At 42.4% G+C, this 24,190-nt stretch overlaps 2 protein-coding genes across 2 annotated transcripts; one reads left to right on the top strand and one right to left on the bottom strand.

Annotated features, from left to right (window-relative positions):
- The first annotated feature begins 1,852 nt into the window (after positions 1-1,852).
- LOC127305896 (uncharacterized) lies at positions 1,853-2,637 on the top strand. The gene has a single exon (XM_051336491.2). The coding sequence runs from the start codon at positions 1,996-1,998 to the stop codon at positions 2,437-2,439; it is 444 nt and encodes a 147-aa protein (XP_051192451.1). The 5' UTR covers positions 1,853-1,995; the 3' UTR covers positions 2,440-2,637.
- A 16-nt stretch (positions 2,638-2,653) lies between these two features.
- LOC127305895 (presequence protease 1, chloroplastic/mitochondrial) lies at positions 2,654-10,779 on the bottom strand. The gene is made up of 19 exons (XM_051336490.2): positions 10,362-10,779; positions 9,821-10,001; positions 9,488-9,662; positions 9,266-9,398; positions 9,087-9,157; positions 8,390-8,473; positions 8,006-8,096; positions 7,364-7,884; positions 7,108-7,272; positions 6,788-7,006; positions 5,633-5,760; positions 5,325-5,514; positions 5,056-5,139; positions 4,880-4,977; positions 4,308-4,572; positions 4,050-4,212; positions 3,700-3,880; positions 3,231-3,302; positions 2,654-3,118 (listed from the first exon to the last, which is right to left on the bottom strand). The coding sequence occupies exons 1-19, from the start codon at positions 10,642-10,644 to the stop codon at positions 2,977-2,979; spliced, it is 3,246 nt and encodes a 1,081-aa protein (XP_051192450.1). The 5' UTR covers positions 10,645-10,779; the 3' UTR covers positions 2,654-2,976.
- Between the last annotated feature and the right edge of the window lie 13,411 nt (positions 10,780-24,190).

The following is a 24,190-nucleotide window of genomic DNA, read 5'->3' as shown; positions in this document are numbered from 1 at the left end:
TGTGCCTTCTTGCGGAATTATCCTGCTGCAACAGTAGTTTATAGATCAGGACAAAACGGCAGCAGTACTACGCGGTGTCGGATAAATAAAATAAACTATAGAGTTTGCCGCGGGATAACAACGTACCATGATACGCATCCAACACTAAACACATCTGACAATAACAATCTAGCATGTGTATTCACAAAGAAAAAAAGGTAAATTGTCCATATAGAAGGGAATTTTTTTTTGCGAAAGCATATAGAAGGGATTTTAGAGCGACCATAATAGAGAAATCTCAATTAGGATGAGCCAACAGCCTTCGTACGACGCAATTCAGTGTATTGGCTGCAAAATATATCCACTTTAGAATTATTTCCTTTTTGTATGTGCACTGATATTTTTATATTCAGTTGGCGTATTAATTTTATCATTTTTTTAGAGAATATGCATAGCTTTGTATTGCTTTTTTTTGAGAGAATGTTGGCACTTTATTGACTAAGTAACATCAGTACAAAGTACATTCTGGATGCACTCCGGATTTACATAAAGAGAAATAATATAGAGATTAGGAGGACGGAAACAAAAATTACTAGAATATGTATTCGCATAAATAGATAGGCAAACCATACAACCAAAAATAATTGATAAAACGAATTTAACAAAACACTCATAAAATATATAATGTAACATGATAGAATGAAGATCAGGAGGACGGTGGTACTCCAGGTTTAACAAGTTGGTCTCTCATCAAAGCGAACTATTCTTTCGGTGAAAAGTGACTTTCCGGCGCTAGCGAGACGCCTATAGCGAATTTTCACCGTCGAGGCATTCATGTGTACGTGTATGCATTCATAGCGTGAGTGTATTTACGTGTTTTTAAGCGTATGCATGTGTATTGTGTTTCCCAAAAAAAAAAACGCAAACAATGGTTAAAACAACACGAAATCCTAATAAGTCTAGACTCCATATTTGATAAAGTGACTATTGAAGTGAGCTACTGAATATGGTCTATTAGCTTCGATACTCCGAACAAAATCAGATTATTCATCTATAAACCATCGTTTCGCTGTCAAGTTCGGAATCACATATTCTTATCCATTGCATTTCTCCTAAATTCTCTAAAATGGATTCGAAAACGAATTCATTTGAAAGGCATTCTAGTATCTATTTAGAGCATCTCCAACATGCGCTCTATCCCGCGTTGTATCCAAAAAAGTGATTGGTTTAGCGTGTGGGCGCAAAATGATGCTCCAACAGGTGCTGCAACCGGCGCTGTAAAATACAGCTTGGGGCAAAAGCGCTATATCGTGCACTATATCTACCGCGCCGGAAATAGCGCGTTGTATAAGTCGCGCGCAGAAACAACTACGAATTTTTACAGCTCCAAGGTTTAGAGCTTCTGTTGGAGGTGAATATGCCCTCACGCGCAAAACATGGATGGAACGCGCTACAGCGCCAAAATTTAGAGCGCCTGTGAAGATGTTGTTACACCCCTGCCTGGATCTATGGTGAGCAAACGCCATCTGCAAAGACTTTTTTGCGAGCTACTCCCTTCGTTCTCAAATAAGTGGGCATCTAGCTCTAAACTTTGTCCACAAAAGAGTGTACTCATATTTTCTAAATACATTTTAAATTTAATTGCTTGTCTCTCATCACACGGAAATCAAACCCAATAATATTGAGTATATGTTCTCCTTATTTTCTACAAGCACTTAGCTCATTGGGAGTGAAATAATTAAAGATAAGAGATACATCTTTCCAAAGCATTTTTTACTCCACTTCATAATTTGTTTTAAAAAACAGGCGTGTACGTTTATTTGTGGACGGAGGAAGTATACTCGATTAAACCGCAGATTTTAGGTGCACGAGAGATCGTGCCACGCCCACACTCCCCTCAGGCCCTCATCAGTATCGCAGCCAGACTTGTCAACTGAGTTGCTCGAACTACCTCGCGTCTACCCTCTTCTTCCTCGGTACGCAACCCATCAATCGGCGCCGCAGCAGCCGCCAGCCATGTCGGGCGGCGGGCGGCGAGGCTGGAGCCCGTTCGACGCGATCCGCAGCTTCCCGTCGGCGCCCGAGTCCCTCATGTCCCAGATCGACGCCGCCATCGCCTCCACCGAGTACGCCCGCGCCTGCGCCCACCTCGACCCCGCCTCCGCCTCCTCGCGGCCGCCTCCTCCCTCGGAGGAACGGGAGGAGGCGTCCTCCGCCGCGCGGGCTCCTCCTCCCCCTCACGACGCGCGGGTCGCCGACGAGGCGTACCGTGCGGCGTGCGCCGCGCTCGGTGCCGGGCGGCCGGACGCGGCCGTGCGGTCGCTGCGGGTGGCGCTGGCCAGCTGCCCGCCGGAGAAGGCCGCCGCCGTGGCCAAGGTCAGGTCGATGCTGGCCATCGCGTCCGCGCAGCTGCACCGGCAGCAGCACCAGGCTCAACAGCAGCAGAGCGGCAGGAAATGAGATTTGTAATCACCTGGAGTTTTCATTTCTACAGGATTGGTCTCCTCTGTTTCGATTCTGAATTACTCCGTAGTTAGTACTGATCAGTAAACCACAGCTGCGTGGAGTTGTAATGCACACAAAAAAAGTCTCGGCTATCTTGGAATACGCAGTTCGATTCCCGCATAAATCGAGAAGAAAAGGTTCATATGTCCCAAACATGGCCATGATCAGCTCAGTGGAAAACACCTTTTATATTGTATAGCCAATTACAAAATCTTCAGCTATAGTTTGAGCAGATCTCATGAGCTCTTAATCTCCTATCAGAAACTAGGTGTACAACCGGCTTCTTTAAGCACTGATTCGCTCAACACCCTAGGACTAATTATTATTTTCCCCCAAAAAATGAGTGGGAAAAAATCGTAACCGTGCTACAATCAAGTGAGCAGTACTCTCGATACAGAACTCATGTTACATTGTCACTCGCTCTTCATCAGTGAAGCAAACGTCGAAGAATCTCTGATCCTGATCCGTAGCAAGCGCAGGCATGGAGAGGAATCACAAGCACTTCTTGATGTCTGAAAATATCGCCTTTTCCTTATTAGCTGCTTCCACATCATCAGGTGATGCAACAGCAACCACAACCCCGCTGTCGTTGATGGTTTCAACGGCATCAGCAAACTCCTTGAAATCCTTCACGCTGCAACATGGGAAACAACGTGATGAGTGATTTTGCATAGAAACATATACGTGTGATGATCCCATAGTAGCGGACTAAAGGCATGTGGAAATTGAACCACAGAAATCTCTACCTTGTCGCGAGTATCTCTTCACGTCTTTGCTGACGTTCCTCCTCAGTGATACCCAGCAAATACCGCATTAGACTGAAAAGAGCAAAATCCATGTTTAGTACTCTGTGTATTCAACATGACCTAAGAGCATTATTTTTGCCTCGTTGATATATGTATTTGCAACCACAATCCAAGTCAAGACTTAACTTGGTTGCGTACACATTAGAAATCTCCACAACAAGAACAATCAATCCAAAAGGACATGCATAACAAAAATTCAAGGTTTGCATATCACCATCGACATCCAGAAGGATGCAATCTCAAGCAATAAGCCACCAGTTTACATAACCCCACATTAGAAGTTCAGCACACATTATTGTTTTGGAGTTCGTTAAAATAGCTTATGACATGCATCAGTGAATTTGTGTGCGAGTCAGAGTTAACACTTAAGCTACTGTGCACTGTGTGGAATCAGGAGACGATGACATACCTGCTGTAACCTTTAGCATCAGGTAGCTGGTAGGAATCAACATCACCTATGGTGCCAATAATAGCTTTTGTGAGAGCATCATCATCTATCTCTAGTTCTCTGAGGAAGTTGGCAGTCCCATCATAGATCTCTAGTGTTTTCAGTAAGTTCGGGTCACGGTACGACAAATAGGAGAACACGCCTGCAAAAGAAAAAGAAAAAGAGAATATTTACCATACCGTGGAACCAGAAGACAGGGATATAAGGTGCTTTAACTACGACATTGATGTAAGTGGGGCCAGTTGATTCTGTAGTCTTCTTACCAGCAATCAAAGAACAAATAAGGTAAGAAATAGTCATAATCAAAGTACCTGAATGAGTGTCAAAATCACAAAACCCTCCATATGCTCCACCACTAACTCGAACACGGTCCCATAACCATGTATTGCTTATGTGCTTTGATATCACATACGCACTTCCATTGAGCTGGTATCCACTTTGGTATAGGTTTCCAGCTTTTCCAACATAATTAACCTTCAGGCAACATTATAAGTTGGTCAAAAAGGGAACAATCATCTACCGAAGTCTACTCAAAGCTAATGCCAGAGGGCCAGACAAGTTAGCTTTACCTGAGTAGGGATAACAATGGCTTCATTAACAGAAGGCAGTCGAGAGACCCATGGATCACTTCCCAGGGATGGAGCACTTGGCAGTGAATCAAGAAATTTGGCAATATATTGACCCGATTTTTCAAGATTTTTTGAGTCACTTGTTATGTTTATTAAACAGCCTTCCTTAGAAAATAAAGACTTCCTCATTTCCTCAAGTGAAGCAGATATTCTGTCCCAATCTTGATCAATCTTTGTTTCCAGATCTCGTAAATACTCTAGATAACTGGCAATAGCAAACAAACACATCAACATTTTAAGATGTGACAAATGCAACAGTGTAGTGAGAAATGTGAAATCTGAAACAAAATATCCGGTGGATATGAAAATAGCTGCCAGTGGCTTGCTAAAATACAGCAAGTGTATTCTTTGATTCTTTATAATATAAAAGAATAAGGAACAATTAAAGGTAAGCAACCTAGACTCCTATGGTACACATGCGTAGTCATGTAATTATGCTCACAAGGCCATAATCATTTGAAAACAAGAAGACCTAACAATATGCGGTGTGTATATGCCTCAACGAATCTTACCTAACACCACCCATTTGTTCACCAATCCATCCAGCTGCATTTAACTTGGCATCCATTCTAGCAGCTGCTATACCATGGCCACTACCCCTCAATCGATTCTGTGTTAGACAAATCCTTAGACAACAAATTACATGCATGCTTATGGTAGTCTAAATCACAAATGTACTAGTTTATACCTCCATTCTTGCTTTACTTTGGGAAACAAACTGCTTGAACCTCTGTTGTTCGGTGAACTGAACATCCTGAAGAAGGCAGTTCATCTGAAAGAACAGAACAAATATTTATTCCAATGATGCAAATATAAGATGAGTAACTGGGTGACTGACTACAGTATGGTAATTTCCATATAGAGAGATCAGCATTAAACAGATTAAGCACGTCATCTCCACCATGTCATATCTTTTAGTGGTATTATGATCTACACATGCCAAGATCATGAACATACCAGATGAAACAGATCCTCTACTCGCGTTGACATTGCCTTTCCCCGAACAACAATACGAGTAAGCGGCTCTTCTTTTCCCTTTATTGAAGATGTTAATGGGTAAACTGATATGCCTCCAGTTTTTCTTCCAATTAACTGATTAAGCTGCACGAAGTCCATGTCTTTCGTGCCCATCTCCAGTAAGGATTGGCTGGAATGAACACCCAATTAGTTCAAATGCCACATAGTATATGAAAGCACAGAGAAAAGCAAAACCTCTTCAAACTTTAATGATAACTCAGCAACAATACATTGATCGGATAGCTCACCAGAACAAAGGCAACAGTTGTAGATGTTCTTTCTTCATTGAACCCATATCAAATACAGCTTCAGAGTAGACTACATCATTGGTGAAGAGATCATGTTGCAAAACCTTGACACCGTTTATCTCCCCCACCTAAATACGGCATTCCAGAATGAAGATTACATCATCTAATCTAGCTTAAAAAAATAAGTAAAGAAATAAATAAAAAAACAGGTCTCCTCAGGAAACAACAGGTAACACAACCTCCTAATAAATAGTGCATACTTCTAACAGAGTCAAACAATCTGGCATACTTTCTAAAAGGAACTTCTAGATTCATACCTTTGAACATTGCCCTATGATACGAATAGGAAAACATATGAGTTCTGACCAATCTGGAGGACAGGTTAGTTGCTGTTTGGACTTTGGATCTCTTGCTCAGCATGGCAATCAATCTTAATCTACCGGCCAAGGACTAAGGAGGCTATTTGCTAGTCTCCAGTTAGCTTTTGGCCGTGGCGATAAAATAATGTCTAGAAGAATTGCACAAACTGAGCAAAGGATTCTTTACATAACCATGCAGTCAAATTTACCTTCTACAGAGAACGGGATTTGGCCATTTAGGACAGGGGGGGAGGCTGACAGTATCACATCACCATGTCACGTACATACCAATTAAGCCGCAATTAGTATTGATTTAGTGTAAAATTCAGTGCAATCAAGTTCTGACCAATAATCTTAACTCTTTCCAATTCTAGACTATTTCAGAGGGAAAACATCATAGTGCCCAAATCAATAGCTAAAAACCAGAGCACCAAACTTTGCTACTCCCTCCGGTTCATATTAATTGACTCTAATATAGATGTATCTAGACATATTTTAGTTCTAGATACATCCATATTGGAGTCAATTAATATGAATCGGAGTAGTAAATAATGCTGAGCCAGCAAGAATGGTTTCATTGAAACTTGAGCTATGTCAGCAGGCCTCTAATTTCTTCCCCGATCAGAACTTGGAAAACAATTAACGAGGATCCAACTATGAACTGAAGTAGACTATCTTTTTGATAGCTCTACTTGAGCCAGAATTTTGAGCCAACCTGGCTTAATACTTTCAGCTGAAGTAAAGGAATTTACAGCTCATTAGCCGAATAGAACAAAGTTGTAAGTCAGAGCATTACCTCTATTGGTACATGCGCAGACTTTTTAGGGATATCTTGTAGTAACAGGCTAGGAACAGCTTTGAGAGCTTCTGGAGGATCTGGAGTCTCTTGTTTGTCCTTCAGTTCCTTTGTAGCACGTGCCAACTCTGCAAGATCCTCCTGAGTCATGCTAGATTTTACTTGTTTTAGAATTTCTTTCTCAGCAGCTTCATCACGTGAGGCTTTCTCCGGATCAGGCTGCACAAGAAGGTAATAAATGTTCAGAGGTACCAACAAAAAGGTTACTTGTAAGTTGGGAAGCCCTTTTTTGGGAAAAGGTTGGGAAGTCCTCTATAAACCTGCATTTCAACAGTGACACGATGTGTGTTCTTCAAAATGTATTTCTCAATGAGCGGGCAGAATACTGCTTTGGATCCCTTCTCTGCAATGCGTGCTTTGAGTTGCTGCAATGGCTGTTCATATTTCAGGGGCTCGAAAGGGTCCATGTCATATATCCATTTTCCCTGCATTTTTTGTAATGTTGAAGAAAATATGAAAATGTTGGAACATATCTGTCTATTTCTTCTGTATAAATCACGAATCAGGTGTTCTTACCATCGAACGAAGCATAAGTGACAGCCCTCGAGGGAACGATCCAGTGTTATTCTCCCTCAAAGAAAATTCAATTGTATTCATAGATGCCTCCACTGCTTCTGATGCAAACCCCTCCTCTACCAAATTATTCAAAATTTGCATAACCAGCTCTTCAACTTTCTCAATGTTTTCCTCAGATACACCTTTCAAACCTATACTGAATTGTGGTTGAAGAAGCTCATCCTCAATACCACCTCCCACAATAGCCTCTCCTAAACCACTTTCAAGAAGAATTCTTCTAAGTGGTGAAGCAGGAGTACCCAGCAACAGGTGATCGAGGAAACCAAGCGCAAGCTCAGTTTCCACGTCCAGTGGCTCTTCTGACAAGAGCCAATTAGTGCACACCATATACTTCTTTTTCAAATCACCTTCTTGACCAGCAGGATACTTCTCCGTGATCCTCACTGGTTCTTTGAAAAGTTTCTGTGGCATAACCTTTGATTCATTACGAGCAGGGCTAGCTTCAAAAAGGTCAAGATACTCTACAGAAGAGAGGCATGATATAAAAAATGGTGTCAAAAAAGGAAAAAAAAAGATAAACACAACAAAAGGTTCGAAACACAACCCTGTGAATACACTAACTACTATTAAATGGACACTTACCACTTAGAATCCGTAGCCGCTCTTTTGTGTCATCATCACCGTAGAACCAGATCCTAGCATTGCTCGGATGATAAAACATACTGTGGAACTCCTGGACACACAAAAAGAGTTTACATTTAAATCAAACAAAGTAATTAACCAATTCTAGCTTGCTGGTGCGTCAAAATATAAAAAATATGAGTCAACGCTAGAAGAAATTTAGTCACTGGAATTTTTAGTTATAGAGGAACAAAATGCCCTTCATTACCCATGATAGCCAATATCTAAAAGAGTAAAGACATCACATAGACATTGAAAGTATTTGCACAAAGGAGCAAATGACAAAATAAATATCAATTGATGAAAATGCAAATATGAACTGAGGGTGGTTATGTTCTACAAGACCTTGAACTCTTCGAAAGTAAGCTTCGGAATTTCATTTGGGTCACCACCACTATCGACGCCATACGTATTATCAGGGGAAAGTGCCTGTAGAAAGGTCAATTATGTCAGGTGTTGCTACTTGTAGCAACTGGCATCTAAAATTGTGATAAGAGACTGGGGAACATGAAATCTCGTGAGCACAGTTGCAAAGGCGTATGCAAGAATGGGACTATTAGCACAAACTAGTAAACAAGGAAAGACCAATTAAAGAAACAAGGACTGGAGATGGGACATACAATTTGTCAATGTACCAAAGTCTTACATAAACCCAGTAGCCAAAAAAGCAGAACAAATACAGGTAGGAATGCAACATCCAGGGCCCAGTGCATATCAGTGCTTAGATAAGCAGCTTGTCAAGAAAATCGTGTGTGGTTTGTCAAGCAGCAATCCTGAATCTAATCATAATTGATAAAATATAGAGAGATTGACCAAATTATTGGTTAATTTATAGGGTTGAAACAGTCACAGCTATAAATGTGTTCAAAAGGCCATGATCGCATTAGAATAACCAACATCTCCTACTGAGCTATGTGATGTCTATGTGAAAAGGCACTTCATTCCAGTGCACTATCATGCAAAGCATGACAAAACACATAAACAAAATCTTCCACTGAGCTCAAAGCCACAGACGGAAAACAGAGTTGAACAAATTGCTTACCTGTTGAGTCACACGCCCCATGATGTTATCAGGTTGAGAGTAAACTCCTTTCATCTCGTTGAAGACAACGCCTACATTCACATGTCAAAGGATTGCACTCAGCTACTTTTTGAGGAATGAGCGGGCCTTGCTCTCATACAAATGGGTTTGGTTCATTCAAATAGGCTGAGTAATCAAACCTTTGTAGGATATCTCTTCTTCGGGACTGTTAAGCTCATAATGCCAACCTTCCTGTTGAAAGGTTTGGAAGTCCTCAACACACTTGGGGAAAAAGACAGCATCAAGGTATACATCTACCAAGTTATAGAAATCCTGCAAAGCAACAACAGAAATGATGATAATGCTACAAAAGGAGTGACTGAAATGATGACTGAAGCAAATCAATGGTTATTAGGTGTCACCTTGGTGTTTGTTGATGCGACTGGATAGCATGTCCGATCCGGATAGGTGAATGCATTCAGGAAAGTATGCAAACTACCCTTTAAGAGCTCAACAAATGGCTCTTTCAAGGGGTACTTTCGTGATCCACAGAGAACACTATGCTCAAGAATGTGAGGTATGCCAGTCGAATTTTTCCTGGTAACAAAAGGACACACTTATTCAGAAACACCATAGCAGGCTTGCACGCAGTGCTATGTCCTTTACTTCTTTTCCTATCTACCCCCTACTTCGTTTTTTCGTATGATAGTATACCAATAAAAAAATACCGCAATGTGAAGACTAGGCACGCTTACGGTGGGGTACGGAAAACAATGCCGAAGACTTTATTCTCGTCGTCGTTTGCCACGGACATCACTTCTGCGCCTGTCTTCTTGTGCTTGTAAAGAACAGCAGTCGATTTGCACTCGTCTATCACTTGGTCAGAGACCTTTTCGAAGCCTAGCTTTGCTGCATACTCGTGCACATCATCTGTGTCTGCATGTGTCATAATGAAACAGGTCATACAATCGTGCACTCATGCTGAGGCTGCAACTTATCATCATAGTCCCACAGAGGTTGCTCTAACAACAGCTAGTCTATTATAATTCAAGTATAAGATTTCTAGAAATCACATCACAGATTCATGAGCAAAACAGCATATAGATGATTGATGGTAAAAAAAAACGACTGTGAGACTTGACAACAATGCAACATGAGACCATTAGTTCCAGTCAACTATGCACTAGCAGTCTAGCACGCTCGTGTCCCGTTTCCTTTGGGAAATTGCAGGTAAAGCAGTACTACATAGGCTTCTCCGAGGATTTTTTGGGGGAAAAGCAAGGGGCAGTGTCTCACCATGGGGCGCGGGGGCGGGCGAGGTGGAGACGGCGGGGACGGAGAGGCGCCTGGCGAGGCCGGGCGCGGTGAGCGGCCAGTAGCGGCCGGCGCAGTGCAGCGGCGCGGCCGACGCGAGGAGGCGCGAGCTGCCGGGCAGGGCCGAGCCGCCCCGCGACGAGAATGAGGAGGAGGAGGGCCGGCGGCGCGGGCCGGATGAGGCGGCGGGCACGAAGGCCCTGGGCCTGCCGCAGCGCTGGAGGAGGCGGCGGCCGGAGGTGCGGAGCAGCGCCACCCGCTCCATGGCGTAGGTGTCCAGCTTGCCGTCGGCTCTGGGCTGGGGTTTGTTTGCCTTGTGGATGGATTGGAGGAGGGGCAACGTGGCGGCGTGGGAGCGAGCTCGGCTAGGCTTTTTCTCCTTCTGCTTGCTGGGCTTTCCTTTGCTTGGGCTAGAAGAAGAAGGAGGAAAATCGTTGGTTTTTTAGCCTTTTTGGATGGATGGATTTTGACGGAAATTCAATTTTTTTCTTGTGGTCGATAAGGTGTGAGAGTGAGCTACGGTACGTGTTATGTCATTTTTTGGCGTTTTATGGACGTGTTTGTAGCGTGTTCACCAGAGAGATCTGGAGTTTCGCAACTCGTTGGATTTCTGGTTGTAATTTCATTTGCGCCCGAAAATAGGAAAGGGCGTGGTACATGATTGTTGCAATCTAGACTGGGACTAGAGGAGTTTCTTCTTCTTTTTTTCTTTCGACAGAAGAAAAGTTCAAGTTTCCTGGTTTTAAACGAGAGAAGAGATTGTTTTGGGCCGAACGCAAAACACATTCAGCCCGTTGTGAAAAATTGATGCCTCCGATCGAGTGCTCTTTTGTCCGTCGCGCAGGCTGAATTTTTTATCACGCTACTTTGAGAAATTGTATCCCCCTTTCCTTTCGGAAATTGCAGGTAAAGCAGTACATAAGCTTTGTGGAGGAGGACGCGGGGAAAAGCAAGGCAGTCTCTCACCATGGGGCGCAGGGGCGCGCACGCTACACCAACGGTCGGGCGGGGCTAAAAAAAGCCCGTAGGTAAAAAGTCAGGCCCGAGCCCAGTCCATCTTGGAGGGACACTAAGCTCTTGGAGTTCTTCGGCCCCTTTGGAGTTCTTCGGCCCCTTCTTGTCTGTCCGTCGTCCCTGCGACTCGTCTCCTCTTGGCTTCGACGTCTTTCGTCTGCCTCTTGAGGGTTGCTCCGGTCTTGTTCCTTTAGTGCCGGATGCGGTTGATGACAAGGTTGCTTCCCCTGAGGGTCTGCAGGCCCAATCTCTGATGATGTCGAGGGCTTTGGGTTGGCTGAGTTTTTTGTTGAAGCTTATGTCTCTCTTTCGGTTGAGCACTCGAGGCTTGAGGCGTCTGTGTTTGAACATGATGATGTGGTTGATGTGTTGGCAGCTCCCTTGATGCCTTTTGTTAAAGATCCTAAGGTGACCGACTCCACCAAGCTTTGTGATTTCTTGGCCAACTTGGCTTCGAAAAAGCTGGCGCTCATGTCGCCCTTGTGTGGGTGTTTGGAAGAGATCCCTTGCTGCCAGTGTCGTTGTTCCTGAAACCGTGCCTGCGGAGGACATCCAATTTGATCTCGGGGATCCCGCTGCTGACAAGCTCAATGCCTTCTTTGATGGGATTCGTAGCATAGAAAACAAAAAAATTCCTACCGCGAGAACGCAATCCAAGCCAAGATGCAATCTAGAAGACGGTAGCAACGAGGGGATGAACGAGACTAACCCTTGAAGAGTTCCAAAGCCTACGAGATTAGATCTCGTTGTTGCAGAAGATGATCACTTGCCGCTTTCAAAAGCGCGTAGAAGATCTTGACGGTGCCACAATCGGGCAGCACCTCCGTACTCGGTCACACGTTTGGTGTTGATGACGACGTCCTTCTCCCCGTTCCAGCGGGCAGCGGAAGTAGTAGATCCTCCTTGGAATCCCGGCAGCATGACGGCGTGGTGGCGGTGTTGATGGAGATCTCCGGCAGCGCTTCGCTAAGCGTATGCGGGAGAGGTGGTGGAGGAGAGGCGGCTAGGGTTTGGGAGAGGGGGGCGCCGGCCACTTGAGGGGTGCGGCCAGCTATGGCTTGAGGTGGCCGGCCCCCTCCCATTGTCCCTCATTATATAGGTGGAAGCCCCAAGAGTTGTAGTCCAAGTCTTCGAATAAGACCCCAACACCAAAACTTCCCAAAGGTGGGAAACCTACTCAAGGGGGGAGTCCTACCCAAGGTGGGACTCCCACCTTTTCCTTAGGTGGGGTGGCCGGCCACCTATGGTGGAGTCCACCTAGGACTCCATTCCGGAACTCCTCGTGATGTCCTGGATCCCATCCGAGACTCCGAACAAAACTTCGAACTCCATTCCATATTCCATATCTACTTAAACGACATCAAACCTTAAGTGTGTCACCCTATGGTTCGCGAACTATGTAGACATGGTTGAGACCTCTCTCTGACCAATAACCAATAGCGGGATCTGGAGATCCATAATGGCTCCCACATATTCAACGATGACTTTAGTGATCGAATGAACCATTCACATACGATACCGATTCCCTTTGTCACGCGATATTTTACTTGTCCGAGGTTTGATCATCGGTATCTCTATACCTTGTTCAACCTCGTCTCCTGACAAGTACTCTTTACTCGTACCGTGGTATGTAGTCTCTTATGAACCATTCATATGCTTGCAAGCTAATTAGACGACATTCCACCGAGAGGGCCCAGAGTATATCTATCCGTCATCGGGATGGACAAATCCCACTGTTGATCCATATGCCTCAACTCATACTTTCCGGATACTTAATCCCACCTTTATAACCACCCATTTACGAAGTGGCGTTTGATATAATCAAAGTACATTTCAGGTATAAGTGATTTACATGATCTCATGGTCGAGGGACTAGGTAACTATGTATCGAAAGCTTATAGCAAATAACTTAATGACGTGATCTTATGCTACGCTTAATTGGGTGTGTCCATTACATCATTCATATAATGACATAACCTTGTTATTAATAACATCCAATGTTCATGATCATGAAACTATGATCATCTATTAATCAACAAGCTAGTTATACAAGAGGCTTACTAGGGACTCCTTGTTGTTTACATAACACACATGTATCAATGTTTCGGTTAATACAATTATAGCATGGTATATAAACATTTATCATAAACACAAAGATATATAATAACCACTTTATTATTCCTCTTGGGCATATCTCCAACAGTCTCCCACTTGCACTAGAGTCAATAATCTAGATTACATTGTAAGGTACCTAACACCCATGGCTTTCTGGTGTTGGTCATGCTTTGCCCTAAGGAGAGCTTTAGTCAACGGATCTGCTACATTCAGATCAGTGTGTACTTTGCAAATCTTTACTTCTCCATCTTCGATGTACTCGCGAATCGAATGAAAACGCAGCTTGATATGCTTCAGCTTCTTGTGTGACCTTGGTTCTTGTGCATTGGCGATGGCACCCATGTTTTCACAATAGATGACTAGTGGGTCCAATGCACTAGGAACCACACCAAGCTCTACAATGAACCTCTTCATCCATACCGCTTCCGATGAAGCCTCTGAAGCCGCTATGTACTCCGATTCTGTTGAAGACTTCGCCACCGTACACTGCTTTGAGCTGCACCAGCTTACTGCAGCACCATTCAATATAAACACGTACCCAGACTGAGACTTAGAGTCATCAGGATCAGTGTTCCAACTTGCATCGGTGTAACTGGTTACAGCGAGCTCTTGGTCAGCTCCATAACAAAGAAACATATCCTTAGTTCTTTTCAAGTACTTCGGGATATTCTTGACCGCTGTCCAGTGTTCCATTCCTGGATCACTTTGATATCTGCTAGAAACTAACTGCATGTGCTATATCCGGTCTAGTACACAGCATGGCATACATGATAGAACCTACTGCCGAGGCATAGGGGATCTGATTCATCCTCTCTCTTTCTTGTGCCGTAGCCGGACCTTGAGTCTTACTCAAGACCTTACCTGGTAACATCGGTAAGAATCCTTTCTTACTTTCATCCATTCTAAACTTCTTTAGAATCTTGTCCAGGTATGTACTCTGCGAGAGCGCTAATCGGCGTCTTGATCTATCTCTATAAATCTTGATGCCTAATATGTATGCTGCTTCACCAAGGTCCTTCATTGAAAAACTTTTATTCAAATAACCTTTTACACTGCTTAATAGTTCTATATCATTCCCAATTAATAATATGTCATCTACATATAATACTAGGAATGCTACAGAGCTCCCACTCACTTTCTTGTAAATACAGGCCTCTCCATGGCACTGTATAAACCCGAAGTCTTTGATCACCTTATCAAAACGTCGGTTCCAACTTCTGGATGCTTACTTTAGTCCATAAATTGAACGCTGAAGTTTGCACACCTTGTTAGCATTTTTAGGATCGACAAAACCTTTGGGTTCTACCATATACAACTCTTCCTCAATGTCTCCATTAAGGAACGCCGTTTTGACATCCATCTGCCAAATCTAATAATCGAAAAATACAGCTATTGCTAACAAAATCCTCACAGACTTTAGCTTCGCTACAGGTGAGAAAGTCTCATCGTAGTCAACTCCTTGAATTTGTCGGAAACCCTTTGCGACAAGTCGAGCTTTATAGACAGTAATATTACCATCAGCATCTGTTTTTCTCTTGAAGATCCATTTATTCTCGACAGCCTTGCGGCTATCAGGTAAGTCTACTAAAGTCCATACTTTGTTATCATACATGGATCCCATTTCGAATTTCATGGCTTCTTGCCATTTGTTGGAATCTGGGCTCATCATCGCTTCTTCATACGTCGCAGGGTCTTCATCATTGTTGTCCACAATCATGACATTTAGACAAGGATCATACCAATCAGGAGTGACACGTTCCCTTGTCGATCTGCGAGGTTCAGTAGCTATCTCACTCGAAGTTTCATGATCATTATCATTAGCTTCCTCTTTTACCGGTGCAGGCGGCACAGGAACAACTTCCGGTACTGCGCTACTCTGATCAACGAGAGAAGATTCAGTAATCTCGTCGAGTTCTACTTTTCTTCCAGTCACTTCTTTAGTGAGAAATTCTTTCTCAAGAAAGGTTCCGTTCTTAGCAACAAAGATTTTGCCTTCGGATCTGTGATAGAAAGTATACCCTATAGTTTCCTTAGGGTATCCTATGAAGACGCATTTCTCCGCTTTGGGTTCTAGCTTGTCCGGTTGTAACTTTTTTACATAGGCTTCGCAACCCCAAACTTTAAGGAACGACAACTTAGGTTTCTTATTAAACCATAATTCATACGGTGCCGTTTCAACGGATTTAGATGGTGCCCTATTTAAAGTGAATGCAGCTGTCTCTAATGCATAACCGCAAAAAGATAATGGCAAATCAGTAAGAGACATCATAGAACGAACCATATCTAAGAGAGTTCGATTACGACGTTCGGACACACCATTTCGTTGTGGTGTTCCTGGCGGTGTCAACTGTGAAAGTATTTCGCATTTCTTTAAATGCATGCTAAACTCATAACTCAGATATTCGCCTCCGCGATCAGATCGTAGAAATTTTATCTTCTTGTTACGTTGATTTTCTACTTCACTTTGGAATTCCTTAAACTTCTCGAAAGTTTCGGATTTATATTTCATGAAATAGATATACCCATATCTACTCAGATTATCTGTGAAGGTTAGAACATAACGATAACCACCGCGCGAGGCTACACTCATTGGTCTGCACACATCGGTATGTATGATTTCCAATAAGTCTGTAGCTCGCTCCATAATACCAGAAAATGGAGTCTTAGTCATTTTTTCCCATTAGACATGCTTCGCATCTATCAAGTGACTCAAAGTCAAGTGACTCAAGTAATCCATCGGAATGGAGTTTCTTCATGCGTTTCACTCCAATATGACCAAGACGACAGTGCCACATATAAGTAGAATTATCATTCAATTTAATTCGCTTAGCATCAATGTTATGAACATGTGTATCACTACTATCGAGATTTAATAGAAATAAACCATTCTTCTCAGGTGCGTGACAATAAAAGATATTATTCATAAAAATAGAACAACCATTATTCTCAGACTTGAATGAATAACCGTCTTGCATTAAGCAAGATCCAGATATAATGTTCATGCTCAACGCAGGCACAAAATAACAATTATTGAGGTTTAAAACTAATCCTGAAGGTAGATGTAGAGGGAGCATGCCGACAGTGATCACATCGACCTTGGATCCATTTCCAACGCACATCGTCACTTCATCCCTCAATAGTCTTCGTTTATTCCGTAGTTCCTGTTTCGAGTTACAAATATGACCAACCGAACCAGTATCAAATACCCAGGTACTAGTACGAGAACCAGTAAGATAAACATCTATAACATGTATATCAGATATACCTTTCTTTTTCTTGACAAGGCCGCTCTTCAGATCAGCCAAGTACTTGGGGCAATTGCGCTTCCAGTGTCCCTTCTCCTTGCAGTAATAGCACTCAGCATCAGGCTTAGGGCCAGCCTTAGGCTTCACAGGAGGCGCGGCAGCTTTCTTGCCGCCCTTCTTGAAGTTACCCTTAGACTTGCCCTGTTTCTTGAAACTGGTGGTCTTGTTGACCATCAACACTTGGTGCTCTTTCTTTATCTCAATCTCAGCAGCTTTAAGCATGGAGAAGAGTTCAGGTAACTCTTTGTTCATGTTCTGCATATTGTAGTTCATCACAAAGTTCTTGTAACTAGGTGGCAGTGATTGAAGGATACGATTAATCCCCAGTTTGTTAGTAATAACTATTTCCAAGTCACTGAGTTTCTTCGCATGCTCGGTCATAACGAGCATGTGCTCACTAACGGAGCTACCCTCTTCCATCATGCAACTGAAGAAGTGTTTCGATGCTTCATAGCATTCCACGGCCGTATGAGTTTCAAAGATAGTTTTCAACTCATTGACCAACTCATGTGGATCGTGGTGCTCAAAACGTTTTAGAAGATCGGCTTCCAGACTGCATAGGATGGCACACTGAGCTTGAGAGTACCGAATTTTCTGAGTCACGTAAACATTCTTTACTTCATCGGTTTCAGTTTCTGCAGGTGGGTCACCTAGCGGTGCATCAAGCACATATTGCAGATTTCCACCAGCGAGGAAAATCCTCACATGACGGAACCAGTCGGTGAAGTTGCTACCGTTGCTTTTAAGCTTTTCTTTCTCTAGGAACTGGTTAAAATTGATTGATGGGGACACCATGATCAACAACATATATTTGCAATAGTTTAGACTAAGTTTATGACAAATTGAGTTCAAATTTTCATTCAACAAAATTAAAAACTAGGTGAACTCCCACTCAAAACAATATCCCTTGGATTGTCTTAGTGATCACACGAACCAAATCCACTACACCAAGCCCGATCATCACGAGACAAGATGTAACTTCAATGGCGAACACTCAAAGTATTCATCATATCAATCATATGATTCATGCTCTACCTTTCGGTATCCCGTGTTCCGAGACCATGTCTGTACATGCTAGTCTCGTCAAGGCAACCTTAGTACCTGCGTGTGCAAAACTAGCTTGCACCTGTTGTATACACATGTTGAATCTATCACACCCGATCATCACGAGATGCTTCGAAACGACAAGTCTTGGCAACGGTGCTACTAAGGATGAACACTTTATTATCTTGATATTTTAGTGAGAGGGATCATCTTATAATGCTACCGTCGTGATCTAAGCAAAATAAGATGCATAAAAGGATTAACATCACATGCAATTCATATGTGATATGTGATACGTCTCCGACGTATCGATAATTTCTTATGTTCCATGCCACATTATTGATGTTATCTACATGTTTTATGCACACTTTATGTCATATTCGTGCATTTTCTGGAACTAACCTATTAACAAGATGCCGAAGTGCCACTTCCTGTTTTCTGCTGTTTTTGGTTTCAGAAATCCTAGTAACGAAATATTCTCGGAATTGGACGAAATCAATGCCCAGGTTCCTATTTTCACCGGAAGCATCCAGAACACACGAGAAGGACCAGAGGGGGGGCACTGGGCCCCCAGACCATAGGCCGGCGCGGCCCAGGCCCTAGCCGCGCCGCCATATGGTGTGGCCACCCCTTTAGCCCTCATGCGCCGCCTCTTCGCCTATTTAAAGCCTCCGTCGTGAAAACCCTGAGGCGTTCGACGAAACCCACAGAAACCTTCCAGAGCCGCCGCCATCGCGAAGCCAAGATCTGGGGGACAGGAGTCTCTGTTCCGGCACGCCGCCGGAACGGGGAAGTGCCCTCTGAAGGCTTCTCCATCAACGCCACCGCCATCTTCATCACCGCTGCTGCTCCCATGAGGAGGGAGTAGTTCTCCATCGAGGCTCGGGGCTGTACCGGTAGCTATGTGGTTCATCTCTCTCCTATGTACTTCAATACAATAATCTCATGAGCTGCCTTACATGATTAAGATTCATATGATGATGCTTGTAATCTAGATGTCATTATGCTAGTCAAGTGAGTTTTACTTATGTGATCTCCGGAGACTCCTTGTCCCACGTGTGTAAAGGTGACAGTGTGTGCACCGTGTGGGTCTCTTAGGCTATATTTCACAGAATACTTATTCACTGTTGAATGGCATAGTGAGGTGCTTATTTATATCTCTTTATGATTGCAATGTGTTTGTATCACAATTTATCTATGTGCTACTCTAGCAATGTTATTAAAGTAGTCTATTCCTCCTGCACGATGTAATGGTGACAGTGTGTGCATCCGTGTTAGTACTTGGTTTATGCTATGATCATGATCTCTTGTAGATTGTGAAGTTAATTATTGCTATGATAGTATTGATGTGATCTATTCCTCCTACATATGCATGAAGGTGACAGTGTGCATGCTATGTTAGTACTTGGTTTAGTCTTTTGATCTATCTTACACTATAAGGTTACTAAAATATGAACATTAATTGTGGAGCTTGTTAACTCCGGCATTGAGGGTTCGTGTAATCCTACGCAATGTATTCATCATCCAACAAGAGTGTAGAGTATGCATTTATCTATTCTGTTATGTGATCAATGTTGAGAGTGTCCACTAGTGAAAGTGTAATCCCTAGGCCTTGTTCCTAAATACTGCTATCGCTGCTTGTTTACTGTTTTACTGTGTTACTACTGCTGAAATACTACCACCATCAACTACACGCCAGCAAGCTATTTTCTGGCACCGTTGCTACTGCTCATATATATTCATACCACCTGTATTTCACTATCTCTTCGCCGAACTAGTGCACCTATTAGGTGTGTTGGGGACACAAGAGACTTCTTGCTTTGTGGTTGCAGGGTTGCATGAGAGGGATATCTTTGACCTCTTCCTCCCTGAGTTCGATAAACCTTGGGTGATCCACTTAAGGGAAAACTTGCTGCTGTTCTACAAACCTCTGCTCTTGGAGGCCCAACACTGTCTACAGGAAAAGGAGGGGGAAGTAGACATCAAGCTATTTTCTGGCGCCGTTGCCGGGGAGGAAAGGTAAAAGGTACTCACACTCCGGATCTCGGCTACTAAGCTATTTTCCGGCATTGTAAGTACTCGAAGCTATTTCCTTTAGATCCTGCAATTGCATCTTTTTGTTTCTTGTTTACACTAGTTTGGCATAATGGACAAGAATGAGCTTCTTATTCTATTTCCTGATTTAAAACATGGATTGTTTGATGCGAAAATTAAAAAACCTATGGAATCTTATTTGCATGCTGGTAGTAATATTAGTATGAACGCTTTGAACACCATTGTTGATAATGATATAGAAAGTTCTAAGCTTGGGGAAGCTGGTTTTCATTATCTTTTTTGTCCCCCAAGCATTGAGGAGAAAATTTTCTTTGATGATACTTTGCCTCCTATTTATGATGATTATAATGATATTGGTCTTTTAGTGCCGCCTACTATGGAGAGTAATTTTTATGATGATAATACTATGCCTCCTACACTTGATGAGAATAATAATGATAGTTACTTTGTTGAATTTGCTCCTACTACAATTAATAAGAATAACTATGCTTATGTTGGGAGTAGTAATAATTTTATGCATGAGACTCATGATAAGAATGCTTTATGTGATAGTTATATTGTTGAGTTTGCTCATGACACTACTGAAAGTTATTATGAGAGAGGAAAATATGGTTGTAGAAATTTTCATGTTACTAAAACACCTCTCTATGTGCTGAAATTTTTGAAGCTATACTTGTTTTATCTTCCTATGCTTGTTACTTTGCTTTTCATGAACTTGTTTATTTACAAGATTCCTATGCATAGGAAGCATGTTAGACTTAAATGTGTTTTGAATTTGCCTCTGGATGCTCTCTTTCGCTTCAACTACTATTTCTTATGAGTGCATCATTAAAACTGCTGAGCCCATCTTAATGGCTATAAAGAAAGAACTTCTTGGGAGATAACCCATGTGTAATTTTGCTACAGTACTTTGTTTTATATTTGTGTCTTGGAAGTTGTTTACTACTGTATCAACCTATCCTTATCTTAGTTTTGTGTTTTGTTGTGCCAAGTAAAGTCTTTGATAGTAAAGTCAATACTAGATTTGGATTACTGCGCAGAAACTGTTTTCTTGCTGTCACGAATCTGGGCCTAATTCTCTGTAGGTAACTAAGAAAATTATGCCAATTTACGTGAGTGATCCTCAGATATGTACGCAACTTTCATTGAATTTGAGCATTTTCATCTGAGCAAGTCTGGTGCCATTCTAAAATTCGTCTTTACGGACTGTTCTGTTTTGACAGATTCTGCATTTTATTTCGCATTGCTTTTTTCGCTGTGTTGGGTGGATTTCTTTGTTCCATTACCTTCCAGTAGCTTTGAGCAATGTCCAGAAGTGTTAAGAATGATTGTGTCACCTCTGAACATGTGAGTTTTTTTTTGATTATGCACTAACCCTCTAATGAGTTTGTTTCGAGTTTGGTGTGGAGGAAGTTTTCAAAGGTCAAGAGAGGAGGATGATACAATATGATCAAGAAGAGTGAAAAGTCTAAGCTTGGGGATGCCCCGGTGGTTCATCCCTGCATATTTCAAGAAGACTCAAGCATATAAGCTTGGGGATGCCCAAGGCATCCCCTTCTTCATCGACAAATTATCAGGTTCCTTCTCTTGAAACTATATTTTTATTCGGTCACATCTTATGTACTTTACTTGGAGCGTCTGTTTGTTTGTTTCTATTTTTGTTTTTGTTTGAATAAATGCTTGTGTGGGATAGAGACATGCTCCGCTGGTTCGTATGAACACATGTGTTCTTAGCTTTTAATTTTCATGGCGAAGGTTGAAACTGCTTCGTTAATTGTTATATGGTTGGAAACGGAAAATGATACATGTAGTAATTGCTATTAATGTCTTGGGTAATGTGATACTTGGCAATTGTTGTGCTCATGTTTAAGCTCTTGCATCATATGCTTTGCACCCATTAATGAAGAAATACATAGAGCATGCTAAAATTTGGTTTGCATATTTGGTTTCTCTAAGGTCTAGATAATTTCTAGTATTGAGTTTGAACAACAAGGAAGACGGTGTAGAGTCTTATAATGTTTTCAATATGTCTTTTATGTGAGTTTTGCTGCACCGGTTCATCCTTGTGTTTGTTTCAAATAAACCTTGCTAGCCTAAACCTTGTATCGAGAGGGAATACTTCTCATGCATCCAAAATACTTGAGCCAACCACTATGCCATTTATGTCCACCATACCTACCTACTACATGGTATTTTTCCGCCATTCCAAAGTAAATTGCTTGAGTGCTACCTTTAAAATTCCATCATTCACCTTTGCAATATATAGCTCATGGGACAAATAGGTTAAAAACTATTGTGGTATTGAATATGTACTTATGCACTTTATCTCTTATTAAGTTGCTTGTTGTGCGATAACCATGTTTCTGGGGACGCCATCAACTATTCCTTGTTGAATTTCATGTGAGTTGCTATGCATGTTCGTCTTGTCTGAAGTAAGAGCGATCTACCACCTTATGGTTAAGCATGCATATTGTTAGAGAAGAACATTGGGCCGCTAACTAAAGCCATGATCCATGGTGGAAGTTTCAGTTTTGGACATATATCCTCAATCTCAAATGAGAAAATTATTAATTGTTGTTACATGCTTATGCATAAAAGAGGAGTCCATTATCTGTTGTCTATGTTGTCCCGGTATGGATGTCTAAGTTGAAGAATAATCAATAGCGAGAAATCCAATGCGAGCTTTCTCCTTAGACCTTTGTACAGGCGACATAGAGGTACCCCATTGTGACACTTGGTTAAAACATGTGCATTGTGATGATCCGGTAGTCCAAGCTAATTAGGACAAGGTGCGGGCACTATTAGTATACTATGCATGAGGCTTGCAACTTGTAAGATATAATTTACATGATACATATGCTTTATTACTACCGTTGACAAAATTGTTTCATGTTTTCAAAATCAAAGCTCTAGCACAAATATAGCAATCGATGCTTTTCCTCTATGAGGACCATTCTTTTACTTTCAATGTTGAGTCAGTTCACCTATTTCTCTCCACCTCAAGAAGCAAACACTTGTGTGAACTGTGCATTGATTCCTACATACTTGCTTATTGCACTTATTATATTACTCTATGTTGACAATATCCATGAGATATACATGTTACAAGTTGAAAGCAACCGCTGAAACTTAATCTTCCTTTGTGTTGCTTCAATGCCTTTACTTTGAATTATTGCTTTATGAGTTAACTCTTATGCAAGACTTATTGATGCTTGTCTTGAAGTGCTATTCATGAAAAGTCTTTGCTATATGATTCACTTGTTTACTCATGTCATATACATTGTTTTGATCGCTGCATTCACTACATATGCTTTACAAATAGTATGATCAAGGTTATGATGGCATGACACTCCATAAATTATCTTTGTTATCGTTTTACCTGCTCGGGACGAGCAGAACTAAGCTTGGGGATGGTGATACGTCTCCGACGTATCGATAATTTCTTATGTTCCATGCCACATTATTGATGTTATCTACATGTTTTATGCACACTTTATGTCATATTCGTGCATTTTCTGGAACTAACCTATTAACAAGATGCCGAAGTGCCAGTTCCTGTTTTCTGCTGTTTTTGGTTTCAGAAATCCTAGTAATGAAATATTCTCGGAATTGGACGAAATCAACGCCCAGGTTCCTATTTTCACCGGAAGCATCCAGAACACACGAGAAGGACCAGAGGGGGGGCACTGGGCCCCCAGACCATAGGCCGGCGCGGCCCAGGCCCTGGCCGCGCCGCCATACGGTGTGGCCACCCCTTTAGCCCTCCTGCGCCGCCTCTTCGCCTATTTAAAGCCTCCGTCGCGAAAACCCTGAGGCGTTCGACGAAACCCACAGAAACCTTCCAGAGCCGCCGCCATCGCGAAGCCAAGATGCGGGGACGGAGTCTCTGTTCCGGCACGCCGCCGGAACGGGGAAGTGCCCCCGGAAGGCTTCTCCATCAACGCCACCGCCATCTTCATCACCGCTGCTGCTCCCATGAGGAGGGAGTAGTTCTCCATCGAGGCTCGGGGCTGTACCGGTAGCTATGTGGTTCATCTCTCTCCTATGTACTTCAATACAATAATCTCATGAGCTGCCTTACATGATTGAGATTCATATGATGATGCTTGTAATCTAGATGTCATTATGCTAGTCAAGTGAGTTTTACTTATGTGATCTCCGGAGACTCCTTGTCCCACGTGTGTAAAGGTGACAGTGTGTGCACCGTGTGGGTCTCTTAGGCTATATTTCACAGAATACTTATTCATTGTTGAATGGCATAGTGAGGTGCTTATTTAT

This window comes from Lolium perenne, chromosome 6 (assembly GCF_019359855.2).
Source record: "Lolium perenne isolate Kyuss_39 chromosome 6, Kyuss_2.0, whole genome shotgun sequence".
Classification (NCBI taxonomy): Eukaryota; Viridiplantae; Streptophyta; class Magnoliopsida; order Poales; family Poaceae; genus Lolium; species Lolium perenne.
Note: the sequence above shows the minus strand (reverse complement) of the source record. Positions and strands in the feature narration are given on the sequence as shown.